The following is a 13,614-nucleotide window of genomic DNA, read 5'->3' on the forward strand; positions in this document are numbered from 1 at the left end:
GACATTTTTCATCTTGGTTCTAACACTCTCTTTAAGTGCTCTGTGAAATAAATATGACTTGACATTTCACTGGATGACGCAGATCATTGTGACTGTGGAACAGGTTATTTGCCTGACAGGAAACAAAAGTACTATGTAAACCTTACCTGGGACTTTGCACTGGGATGTGGTTCTCAGCCTATTTTCCTAACCACTAGACCTTACAACCCAAAATGTGCGATGCCAGTTTGTGGTCACAAGTGAGTACAACCAAAAGTCACAGAAATCCATTTTTAGGGCACACAATCTGAGCTCTGAAGAGTTGCTTCTTACTTCTTAGAGTCTGCAAATGTTTACTTTGATGCCAAAGAATCTCATTGGTACTTAGCCACTTGGCTCCAAACACAATGACACTGCAGATGCTGAATATATTCACTAAGTGAGCAATCAGTTGCAAAGTGGGCTGAAAATTACACTTATCCCCCCCATGATGATATGCATAGAGAAATAAATCAGAGAGCAAGAGAAGAAGCAGTGGGGCAAGGGGGAGAAGTGGTATCACCTGATCTTAAAAAAGGAGCGGGATGTGGCAACTCAACTCTTCAGAAAAAGCGATAGAACCCTCCTGGCACATTTTTATAAGAAAGATTTCTGTGAAATGATTGCTAATCTATGCAAAAAAGCAATCAGTGACTCATTCATAATGCATGAGCAACGAGATACCAATTTTGCAACGCTTTCGGATTATTAGATGTTATCGTGAATGCAGCAGATGAAATATGAACACTCCTACCTGGCCCATTGTAATTACATGACTGCAGCAGTCCAGAGATACATGGCGAGAGGGAAAATGCGAAGAAAGAAACATACAGAGAGACAGACAAACCATCAGATAGAACATCCATTACCATCTGACTGCAGATAGCTCTAGATGGGAATATTTGTTTCTAACAGCTTTATGTATCCATTTGTGCCATGATTTATCAACCTAAAAGCTGTGGTTTTAAGTACATCTGGCTGACGTTTTAATGGTCCATCAATCACATGGTGTCATGTGATAACATTTTGAGATCATCCGCCTCCCTGAGCCTCTGAGGAAAAAAAACCCCGAATCCAATAAATTGGCTGCAATCCCAGGGAAATGATGAGAACCTATTTCGAATTCAAAGCAAGTTCAAAGTATGAATGTTAGATAAGCTGCTTCTCAAATTAATGCAAATCAAATTTCATTTAGGATGTTTTTGTTCTATATAGACCCTCATGTACTGAATATATTTCTGTGCCAGTATCTAAGCCGCAGTTAAAAGCCTGACAAAAAACCCATTCCTGTTTGGATTATTGGATTCAGATTATTTCATGAATTAATGCAATGAACTCTTAAAGTAGAATGCTTTTCTGGTGCAACAGCCCTACATGCACTCTCATCAAAGAAGTAAAAATAATTAAGCTAATTCAACATATCTTCACTTGGGTGTGACTTTTTTCTTTTAATTCAAGCAACAGAAACAAGCGCAAAGTTACAAACCTTGACCTTACAAGTCTCACAAGCTCACATTCATCTGGCCCCATATGAGCCAGAGTAGCATGTAACACAGCTTCTATTCTTCCTTCTTCTGTTTAAAATTGTAAAAAAAAAGAAAAAGAAAAAAGAAAGAAAGCCAACTCTTTTTTTAAACACGAGTGTTAACGTGTCTGGATAACACCTGGAAGCCTTGTGAAAAGCGCTGACAGATTTCATACTTTTACATTCACGGCAACTTCGACACCAGGGATTTGCTCTTAAAACGGAGCACAGCAAGGATGAAGGGTGGTATAAAAATCAATGAGGCTTTTCAAAGGCAACATGAAAAACCAGCGCCTTAGCCTGCAATTAAACAAGAGCGCTCCTGGCACTGAGGGATGACAGAGTATGTACAGGTGCCCTCGACTTCACAGGATCAATTACAGGATCAATACTACAACATGATACAATTCCATGATGGAAACTGAGACGTGGACTGGAGCTGCTTTGCGTCATGTGCTTCAGATGTTCACAGTAAAACAGCTCAAGCTGGTCTGTAGCTGTGGAGCCATTTCATAGGCATGAAAGAAGCCTCGTTCTAGACCAAACAGATCCTCCAGGTGGAAACCTCTTTTGAAATATTACTGTCTGTGTTAAGGCCAGTTTAAAAGGGGATTACAAGTCTGGAGGTTGGGGAATATATGTGTGTATACACATGATATATACATATATTATATCACCATGTTTTTTAAAAATAGTATTTTGTAACTATGGATTCCAAATGCCCAAAAATGAAATCTGTGGATGAAAACACTGCTATTTGTTTTATTATAAAAACTGTTTTAATGTGATTAATTTGCACAAACACATGTAGGATTTACAGTGACATGCATAGCTTTAGCTTTATATTGACTCTGTTTCAAAACAGGCCTATATGCTAACTTAGTGTTCCTCCTCTCTACAGTTCTTCCATTACAGGCTAAAATCTCAACATAATGCAATATTTACTCCTCAGACGGCCGATTAGTTACACCTTAATAACACCAGGTTGGACCCCCTGTTGCTTTCAGAACTGATAATTAGGCATGAAAGCATCACAGAGTTGCTGCAAATTTAGTGGTTGCCACATCCACCACATCCCAAAGGTGCACTATTGGATTGAGATCTGGTGACTGTAGAGGTCATTTGAGCACAGTGAACTCACTGTCATGTTAAAAAAAAAAGTTTGAGATGATCTGAGCTTTGCGTCATAGTGAGTTATCCTGGTGGAAGCAGTCATCAGAAGATGGGTACACTGTGGTCATTAAGAGAGCAACAACATGCAGGTAGTTTGTGATGTTTAAATGATGCACTACTGATAATAAGGGGACACGTGTGCCAAGACAACATCCCATGAAATCATGGACACATGCTTTCATGTTGTTTACCCCAAATTCTGACGCTACCATCCAAATGTTGCAGCAAAATTAAGGCTTCCAGACTGTAGTATAATTTAACTTCCTAAGACCCAAACTTTTTCATGCATTTTTAAATTTCTCTTTGCCATTTGGGCTGGATGAATGTAAAAACAAAGAATTACCAGTTTTGTTTCGTTTTGTTTTTTTACCTGATTTTTATTTCTGAGAAAAATAAGATCCACATATGAGGACATTCGTTTTAAATTTTGATAGAACAGTGGCAATATAATGTCCTTGTAAGTGGATATCAAGCTCTTGTAGAGCAAAATTTTGTATTTTCGTCTAGACAACCCAAAATGTGATATCCACATATGTGGACACCAGGTCCAGGAGGTTAAAACTATAAATAATTTACATTTTTAACAGATATTAAAGGTTTCCAGAGTTTTAGTGTCAGTTAAAAATATTGAATTTCAATACCTTAGAGCAGATACTTACTTTAACTTTCCATTCAGTGAAATTTTAGCTGCGATTAACACTGACTACCATTTTTTAGCATGCTAAACTATGATGGTGAATATTGTAAACATTAGAATTAGCATGACCGTGTTAGCATGCTAACATAAAGCACTGGTCTGCAGATGAGGTGTGATTAAAAAGTTTTAGCTGTAGCACCAAAATAAAAACAAAAAACACAAAAAAACCTACCTGATATAAAAATGTTATGCCACCACCTTGAAGGTGGTGGCATAACATTTTTATAAAATGTTGCACTGCTCCTTCTCCATTTGCGCTGCTTCTTGACCACTTGTGTGTCCAATTTTATTTTGTGATGGAGGACAAATCTGGCGAGTAAGCAAGGTGGTTTGGCCATAAATGCCTGACTGGCACATGATGGCATACAACACAGTTTAGGTCTTTTGTGCTCAATGTTCTCCCTCAGAAGCCTCGGGACATTACAGTAGGACTCAGTGATGACAGTATGGCCCTGGGTGATGAATTCAAGGTGCACAACCCTGTTAAGGTTGAAGAAAATTACAAGCATGCTCCTGACCCGATATACCACCTTCAGGCTAGCAAACTGGACAGTTCCTCTGAAAACCGCTATTTGGTCTCTGGGTCATAGCTGAGAGCCACAAGCACTCGTCACCACTGATTATCCTTGGCATGAAGCTTGGGTATGAGAAGGATGTTTGCTCTTTGCACAAGTTTGAAGCCCATGATGAAGTCAAAAAGGCACAATGGGATTTCCAGGGAGTGCTCTAAACATAAGAAAGCTAGCAGTGTTACACAAGGAGATAACCTTGAAGGAGAAGGCAACCAAACTACACTTAAATCATGTATGGATTAAAAAAAAAAAATTTAGCCTCACATTTATTTGTTTTTTGTTTGGTTGAGTAGAATAATTTCCATCCTTCAGACCCCTGAAGATAATTTTAATAAACAAACCAAAACTTCCTCCACCACCGAGCGTTCACAGGACAGAAGTATTTGCAAATCCTAAAAAAAATGAGTAACTCTGGTTTGTCTACTCAAGTCACAACCACTGGATGATGATTAAATGCTAAAACTGTCACAAAGCACAAGCAGACCAGACTCAAAGTGAGCACACTCACACTAAGGCATAGCAGACCGATTAACACTGTAGCAACAAAGTGTTTTTAATTATGCACTGGGTTACTTTATCAATAATGAAAAAACTGTCTTAGTTGTTCATCATGCTTTTTGAAAAAGTTAATCATTTAATCAAAGAGTAAGAACTAAAAGCACTTCTTGACATATTGGTGAATGTAAACCTGAATCCTTCGAGATCTTCGACGGCCCTCCCGCACCATGCTGCCTTAATCGGACCCCTGCTGAGAACACCGGCCACCGACCTCGACTTAGTAAAAGGGCAAACACCCCCAGGAGGGTCATGCAGCTCATCGTGACAGAGAGGATCATCATGATGTTGATTCTGCCTCTGTCATTGTGTTCATTTGAATGCTGGGCAGAGGAGGGTTGCGCAGATATTTCCTGCTGTGTGCCAATTCCACATCCTCTTTTAAAGATATGAAGACATATAATTCAATCAGTACAAGACGTTTCCCATAATAACAACCCAATAACAAACTGTGATCCAAAAGCCTATAGATGCAAATGCAGACGTTCGCTGTGGGAAGTCATACACTAGATCCCCATTGGCGAAACCAGTAGACATCAACATGATATCTTGTCAGTCAGGTCTAATTCTGTATTCAAACTTAATGGCTCCTGACAAGCATTTCACCAGTCGACCGGGGACCAGAGGGAATGTGCCACAGTGTGCATGACCACTCAGCAAATTCACATTTAGCATTTTATTCCTCCTGCTTGGACAGAATGAATTATTCATCCCAGATTGTATCACATTGATCCACACAGACAAAACTCCCTAAAACCCCTCAAAATGTTAAATGTTAAATGGTTTGTACATCTCGCTCCTCGCTGCGGGGACAGCGCACGTTTTTTCCACTGTATCTCTCTAATTTTGACATTCTCCCTCTATCCTTGACCCCCTTCCTCACTCCCTCTGTTATCTGAAATCATCTTAGGCCTGCTCCTTAGATTCTATTCATCAGAGCAGAAAGAAGCAGGCGCTGACACTGATATAAAAAAAAATACCATCTGTGCCTCGCAGGGCTAAAAGGAGCGAAAGAGAATGAGACAGAAAAGAAAGAGAGGGGCTTCAAATAAAACTGGCTCCGTTGTCTCGCTCTTTTCCCCCTCCCCTCCTCGTCAATGCCATTTCAATTGAAAAGCGCAGTGGTAATTAAATTCCAGCAGGGGTTAGGGGCAACTGTGCGGCACGCTGACGGGGGGCTGCCCTGACAAAGATGACACAATTCAAGAGGACAGAGGGGGCGCCAGGCAGAAAAAGGAGGGAGGGTGACAAATGCCGTATATTCACGCACGGTGCCAGATTTGTACTACTCAATCTTTGTGACATTTACAAAAAAAAGCAGAAAATGAAATAGATATTCAAACTCAACTGAATCCCCCAATGACCTTTTCCCCAAATCAGTGAAATTCTAAACAGATCCGTCTTCTCCATCTGCGACATTTGCAGAAAACTCTGTAATGCTTTCAAGGGAGCGATTAGGTGGAGAAGAATTTGGGAAAGCTGGTTTTTGTGTGTGTGTGTGTGTGTGTGTGTGTGTGTGTGTGTGTGTGTGTGTGTTTGCATGTCAGCACAAACGCGTGACTCAGAAGGACACTCGTCATTGATTCACATTATAGTAGCGCTAATCCAGAGGCTCCAGAGAAAGTCACACACTCCTGCTTTCCCTCTTTCCCCATTCTGTATTAGCAAAACAACACAGCCGGTTAGCCTTTCACTGCAAAAACTAACAGACCATAAAATAGTGACATTTTACCAAAGTGCTGGAGAAATTATAGACGCTCTCAACAAGGAAACAACTGAAATCACATCAAATTCTTTGGTTTTAGCATAATTAGAATACATTTTAGCACACCAAAATTTCAGAGCAATGCAGCAGTGCATGATGGGATTCAGAGGTTTTTAAATGATTTGCATCATTTTTAAATATTTCATGAGAGTGAAATCTGTTGAGTTTGACTTTGTTCTTGTTAAATAATGTCTCATCGTCATCACAACATTGTATTAGAGGAGTATTATTTCAGGATTGGTGATCTTTTAATGTACTAAAATATACTGACCCCTACTGCTTTAAGCATTTGGAAGAAAATATAACTTAATCCTGCCAGTGTTTCACTTCCATGTCAGTCAATTTTATGAGTGCCGTCTTCTGCAACTCTCCTTCCATAAAGAAGCATTTGTGCAACTCTGATGCCACCTACTGGACTTAGATGTCAGTGCACAGGCTCGTAAACCGTGAGTACATTTTCACTGAATAAGAAGTGTTACCCAAAACACAACATAGTTCAATCGTCACAGATTTAAGAGAGATTAGACCGCCCCATCCCGCCCCATCCCACCCCACCCTGCCCAGATTGAAATGCTCCTTGGTCCATTCGGCCTCCTTTATTAGTTCAGTATACCGCAGGTCTTGAGATAATAAAAAGCCCACTATTACATCTGTCCTCCTTCGCAGACACTGCCACGGGTGAGTCTTAGTAGTAATTTAAAATCTCCAGAATTTCCTCCTTAACAGAAATGGCCGAATGCTGCTGGACACCTGGCCCACCAATGCTTGTTTCCCAGCAGTCAAAGCCACAGTCTTTCAACTCCTGCACTGTACTCTGGGCCATCAGGGAGTTGGTTTCTATAAAACAAGCCAGTTATAACAGGTAATATAAGACAAGGTCAAGACAGGGATAAAAGTAAGTCACTTCAGTTAATAAGCTGAGGCAGACTTGTGTGCTCTGTGAGACTGTACCAAACATCTGCTGCTTTTTGCAAAGGAAATGGTCCAAAACAGGGCTTGACATCATCTCAACAGTAAGGATGCAGCTGCATAGTAATACTCACAGTAACCACACAGACTCAGATGAAAATGTAAAGCTTCACATTCAAGAGCAGCTTTAAAACACAAAGATAAAATAACTTAATCCTCGCTTCCTTAACTTAAAGAGCTGCGCTATAAAACCCTCTGAGAGCATGTAGACTAGACAGATATGAAACACTTGGAAATTCCCTCAGTCAGAAACATTTGCTAAGAAAACAAATAAAAAAGCCTTTGGAAATCTATTTGGTGTGGTTAAGACTTGTTAAAATTCGGTATGTTACAGGCTGCAGGCATAAACAAAGGCTGAACTTGCAGGTTCCCTGCTTGTTTGCTTTGTCAAAGAGAGGATGATACAAAGTTTTCTTAGAACCAATTGCACAGTAATACTTGCATACCAAAGACGTTTTCTTGCACAGCCTGCTCATCATTTTCTGCCACTCAAATCGTTAATATGAGAGTGAGGGAGAATTTGAGGGGAAAAAAAACAAAAACAAACTTGCTGTCAGCAGGAGCCTGACAGTTTAGCTCTTCAAACATTCCTCATCAAAATTAATTCATTACAAGACTGAAGACCAATCAGCTGAAGGATGTGGAAAAAATGAATGATTAATTTGAATTATGCAAGTCATCTAAACTGCAAAGGTACTTATAACAGCAGATAAAGTACATTCCTTTAAAATAAATTACTCTTCACATAATCATTTAAAAATGCACAATAAAAAGCACCTGGTCTCAGAAGCGTGATGCCACAGCCTCCTCCCCCTGCACCTGTTAGCTTGCTGTGGAGCCCTTTGGCCAGTGTGACCTGGCAAAGTCTGTCCAGGGCAGGGTGCCCCACCCCCATCACATTCAGATGGTGCTGGTTGATATCAATGAGTTCCTTTAAAGGGTATCACACAGCTGTTGGTTAATTCATACATGCTACAGGGAGAAAATCAGCTGTGTGGTTTAGACATTTTCAAAACAGCACTATGCTACAACAGTTAACAACACTAGCTAATGTGCACTAACTTTTGTCTAACTAGGTTAGACAGCTAGCCTACACTTGCGTAGCTAGCAACTGTATCATGCCGGAGTGTAAATACTATTCGGCTAACCTGCTAATGTGGTCTAACATGGTCTTGACTTTAGCCAGGAAGTTATTTTGGAAAACAAAGTGATAACTTTGCACAACTAGCACCCCTTCTCTGATCACCTCAAAGATCAAAGTCAGCTTTGTCTCAAGTATACAGTATATTTCTTAGGTACTATACATTATACAGTACTGTGCAAAAGTCTCGTGTCGCCCCTCATTCTTAACATTTTGAGAAATAGGTGGAGAGATTTACTGAAATGTGCAAACATTCATGAAAATACAATATTTAAGACCAAAACAAAGTGAATGATTCTAACAAGCTTGAAAGTCAATGCTTGGTATGGTCCTTTAGATGCAGCAGACTTTCAAAAAGAAGTAACACTGACATTTAATGACATGTTTATAACGCAAACTGCTTCACAAAATCAACTAATATTTGTACCTCTAGAATATTGTAATGCTCTCCTGTGATGGGCTCGCAGGTCATCTCTGAGAGGACCTTCTCACAAGTGCAGGAAATGGCATCAACCGAGTCAAGAACAGGTACCATGATGGATGGAAACTACAGGAGGGGAACACAAAACCCAAAGAGATGAACTTTTCCAACATCACTCGTGCAATACAATAACATCTGTACACACATATTTTTTTTAATGGCTGTTTTCTGATGGATAAGCTGCATACAAATACAGATTCTGGGATGGCAGGTTTGACTTGTGCTCTAGCTTGATCACAACACTGTCACAACACCATTCAGGCCGAATTCTCTGTCTCAGACAGAAATCTGCACACCTGCTGGTGTCACCAAGGCAACAGCGCACAGGGGTGCCGGCTAAGAGTTTAATTTTAATATTTTATGAAGGCACTCAACACCACACGCAGGAGTATCTGCCAAGCAAAAGCACCGCCTATTATATTAATTACAGTGTCGGCAAGTAACACACGGGGGAGGAAGAAACCATTTAGTACCTTGTTAATTTTGTCCTTCACCCCGGCAACAAGTACCTTGGTGCTTCGTGGTACTTTGGTGTTAGTGAGGAGGATTCTTAATAACGGCACCCTGGAAGTAAAACAGACAGATCAGAGGGTTCATTCAGACGTATTATTCTGGTGCTTTACTGACGTATTAATTTTGTCCAGACAATGAGTTTGTTAATTGACCCTTTAAACAAAATCTAATTAATAATCCTTCTTTAGTACCTGCTCAGCGGTATTATCTTTCCAGCCAAGAATCTGAGCATGCCGCCTACGTAAACCAAAGATGAATCATTAAAATCACAATAATCAGATAACAATGAACAATGATGGTGCAAAACTCTGATGAGTACATGAAAGAGTGCGGTACAAAAATGAAGGAAGGTGTAACAAGCTACACATTTTAATGCCTCACCCCACGTTCCTACAGCATTGTCCACTCCTGAAGGATTACCGTGGATGATCATCTCCCCTTGGAAAGCCCAACTGTTGATTAGCTCCAGTTCCTCCTGACACCACCTGACACCAGTCATACCAAAATAAAAGGAAGAAGTGTCAAAATCCTAAAACGATTATATACGAGACAGTTTTTTAAAAAAAAAAAGAGGCAGTTGTTATAAAATCTGGAAATTTAGCCAGAAAATGTTAAAAGTACTGGTGTAAAATGCAATATCTTTTGTATTGTGAACTGCAATACAAGTTGTGTTGTGGTGCTGACCAAACCCATCCATTAATTTTTCTTTTTAACAAGTTGAATGTTATAATTTAAGGCCTCACCTTCAACTTCAAACCAAAAGCCTGTGTGACACCATTTCCATTGTGTGATGTGTAATTTAAAATTTTACGCTTGCTGTCCCATTTTTGCAGCCCTGCCATGACGCCTATACAAAACGGCAGCTGACAGCTACCGCATACAGAGCTCGTGATGGAGATGGAGGCCTGAACATTACCTGGCAGTGTGTTCCCACTCTTTGAGAGGAGGGGGGATGGCTCCACTTGCGCAAAGCAGAGCTGCAGCTAAACACACAGAGTAGGCGGCACTTGACCCGAGTCCTGCTCCAGTAGGCAGCTCTGACCACACAGTCAGCGTCAAACTGGGCAGCTCACTGAGAAAACAAATACAGAAACTGCTTTTATAGAATTTAAATTGTGTATATGTATGACTTTTGACTGCATATGCACTGAAACGGTAAAAAAATAGTTGCAGATAATAGAAATTTGCAACTGTATCCCCAAAATTAGAATGAACACAACCTGTGAGCATCACTGTAGATTTAAAAATCCTACTGATTACTTCTCATTTACAATCAGCTATCAGTCATTTTTAATATATAGAGAATACTTCATTAAGTAAAGTACATAATATGGGATATTGCCTTCTGTACAGTCATGTGACTCTTACAGCACACATGTACACTACTACATTCAACAGAAACTTGACACTTCTGTCAATGCCTGTCAGGGACGCTGCTTTTGGGCAGAGGTGAATACTGTAAACTAAATGTCCAGCTCTTCTTTCTCTTTAGAGGAAAATGCATACAGGCACTAGGGCACAGACTGGCTCAGTGCCAGACGCTCATTAGCGGGGATCCTGTCACAACCCATCACCTCTCTCAGACATGCCACCGCCTTGTCAACGCCGATTAAACCTCCCAACAATCTGCAGCTTAATGCTCCTCAGCATCTTTTCTGTTAACAGCTGCCGAAGCAGTTAATACTAACATCCAACCAATACCTTTAACATCTTCATTTTAAAGAAGAGAAAGTTTTCCCTGAACCTAATCTACTTCACTGGTAACTTAGATGTTTGGAAATTGAACTTAAAACTACATTTATTGCAAGTGGGCACAAAACCAAAACTAATACAATCTACTGTAATGTGTATATCAGTTATCACTGAGCAAACAATAAAATCTGAAATGCAAGAAACCCCACTATTATACGCCACAGAATACAATGGTACACACAATAAATAGCCCTCCCTGACGCACTCTCATGCACACACTCACAAACACACACACACGCACGCACGCACACACACAGAAAGACTGTAGAGTTTAAACAAGACAGAGTCATTTTGTCATTTGTCATTATTTGTCTGCACACTGTCTGAATCACCAGTAGGTGGGGAAAGTAATAGCTGCAGCCATTTTCAGTTGCACCACCTCTGGGCAATGAGTTTACAGCTGCAGTCTTTCATCATTTTTACTGGACTTCTCTTTTGAGTGTTTACTTTTGAGAGTTTGCCTTTAACACTTGTGTAACCTGTGAGTTAATATAGAAATGAAGCTTCATCTTTTTTCAGATGTTATAACAGAAATATAACATAATTACTATCCTGTACTTACTAAACATCAAAGACTTTGACTGCTTTAGACAAATGACCTTTAACCCCCACTACTCCTAGAAAAGTACACAAGAGTCATGATAACAGATTTCCTGTTACTCAGCACAAAATGTTCCTTCTAAAATAATGTTAAATTTTACACTGTAACGCTCTGTCTCAGAATGAAGTACCGATATTTTTTTTAAAGAGTTCAGTGAGTGATTGACTACAGGTTTTTAAAAAGGCACGAGTTATTACTTTCCTATGTGCATAGAGAGAACATTTTCATATATACACCTGCAATTTGTTGATGCCTTTGTGACAAAAATGGCTACAGATGTGCAAATGATGAGAAGAAGTCCTCTCTCTCACCCTGATCCAAACAGCGACAGGTAGAGGTAAAGGAAGGATAAGTTGGCCATGCTGCAAGTATCCAAGCTTCCATTGCTTACGCCAATAAATTCCCGCAGTCTCCTCACAAGTTCAGCATCCAGGCATTGCACCTCATCCCTCTTACCTAATAACATCAATTAAAAGGTATATCACACCAATGCACTTTGATCTGTAACTGTACAAAACCAAAGCATATAGTTTAATCTAGCAAATTACTTAAAAACCTGTTAATTAAGACTGTCATTAGTTGGCACATCCAAAGGCTGACATTATAAAAAGACAGTAAATGGAAATTTACAGCTGCAAAAAAACTCAATAAATATTTCTCACCCAGAAGCTCGTAAATTTAATCACTTTGGATGATGGTGAGTTTATAGTACTGTCAATGATTCTCAAATAATTATGGGAAATACAGTAAATGAGTTGCACTTTTTTCCTACTTTTTCCACACTAAACACCTTTGTCTCCCATTTAGACACAGACTGGTGTTACAGTGGATATACTGCTGTACCACCAACATTAGGCCAAAATTGGTATCAGTACTAAAATTTCACTGTAGGATGCTTGAACTGCGCGCAATATCATAAAAACAGAATTTGCAGGAGCACCTCTGATGCACCTTACCATGGAAATAAGTAACAAGCTGCTTCAGTTGTGAAAGGTCCCAGCTGAGGAATGTGTCGATATTGGGCAGGTTGATGCAAACCTTGCCAAAAGTATCGGCTTTCAATCGCAAATATGTCCTCAAGTTTAAGCTCACAGCAAGAGCCACCTGCCATGAAGCAACATTAGAACAAGCAAAATGTTAAAGAGATAAATAAATAAAATCTCCTCTTTTTTTATTTTTGGTTATTAACCTTTTCATCAAAGACATGCTGTAGCTTTATGATAACGGGGTAAATATTAAAATATAAAATGACACTTTTGCAATTGGACCGGTTGTTTGATAAATCTTAATTAGTCATATTTTTGCTAAGATGCTGACTGGTGCATTAAATGTCATTATGGTATCACTTCAGAGCTTACCTTTCCGTGAACGACTGCATGCTCTCCGTGTAGGATCGCCTTTCCAGGAGCTGACACGTAAAGGTCCGTCACTTGCATTTCTGTAAAAGCTTCCAGAACAGAGCACAAAATATGCCCAAATCTACGTAACTCAATTGCTTCAGTTCAACTTTTCACTGACAGCATTAATAAAAGCTAGCTTAGCTAATGTTAATCCGCTGAACAGGCAAGAAGCCGTAGACAGCTTAGTTCCACAGCACCGTCCTTTACGCGAACATTAATGACTGTTAATAACTTTACAAATTAATTTGGTGATTTAAAAAAATCATGGAGCAACACTACATTCTCTTCACGAGTATCTGAGAGTGTTAAACCGTGACCTGACACACGGGACGAGGGACGAGCGAGGATTTCCTGTGTCCAATCAACTCCCCTTCAGCTGGTCGAGCATATTTTCGTCTGGCCAATCAGCATTCAGAACTCTGCCACCACCGGGTGAGTTGGCCAATCATGCG

General features: G+C 39.9%; 1 protein-coding gene across 2 annotated transcripts; it reads right to left on the reverse strand.

Moving 5' to 3' along the window:
* Positions 1–6,886: 6,886 nt before the first annotated feature.
* mvk (mevalonate kinase) lies at positions 6,887–13,525 on the reverse strand. 2 transcript variants are annotated; one of them, XM_026188419.1, is made up of 10 exons: positions 13,121–13,525; positions 12,726–12,866; positions 12,074–12,219; positions 10,326–10,481; positions 9,791–9,894; positions 9,601–9,646; positions 9,370–9,460; positions 8,843–8,962; positions 8,052–8,205; positions 6,887–7,142 (listed from the first exon to the last, which is right to left on the reverse strand). In XM_026188419.1, exons 1-10 carry the CDS (start codon positions 13,196–13,198, stop codon positions 6,991–6,993), a joined length of 1,188 nt encoding a protein of 395 aa, XP_026044204.1. In that variant the 5' UTR covers positions 13,199–13,525; the 3' UTR covers positions 6,887–6,990. The 2 variants fall into 2 exon arrangements, with proteins under 2 accessions (XP_026044204.1, XP_026044203.1); XM_026188418.1 differs by having other exon boundaries at positions 12,074–12,218; positions 12,719–12,866.
* Between the last annotated feature and the right edge of the window lie 89 nt (positions 13,526–13,614).

The sequence above is a fragment of the Astatotilapia calliptera genome, chromosome 12 (genome assembly GCF_900246225.1).
Source record: "Astatotilapia calliptera chromosome 12, fAstCal1.2, whole genome shotgun sequence".
NCBI lineage: Eukaryota > Metazoa > Chordata > Actinopteri > Cichliformes > Cichlidae > Astatotilapia > Astatotilapia calliptera.

Bases quoted from the DNA above. Each gene is read 5' to 3' on its own strand.
- mvk (XM_026188418.1), bottom strand. From the start codon at position 13,198: ATGCAAGTGACGGACCTTTACGTGTCAGCTCCTGGAAAGGCGATCCTA. The intron at 9,461-9,600 runs GTACTAAAGAAG...TTTTACTTCCAG, and splicing joins AAGATAATACCGCTGAGCAG to GGTGCCGTTATTAAGAATCC. The intron at 7,143-8,051 runs GTGCTTTTTATT...CTTGTTTTATAG, and splicing joins CATCACGCTTCTGAGACCAG to AAACCAACTCCCTGATGGCC.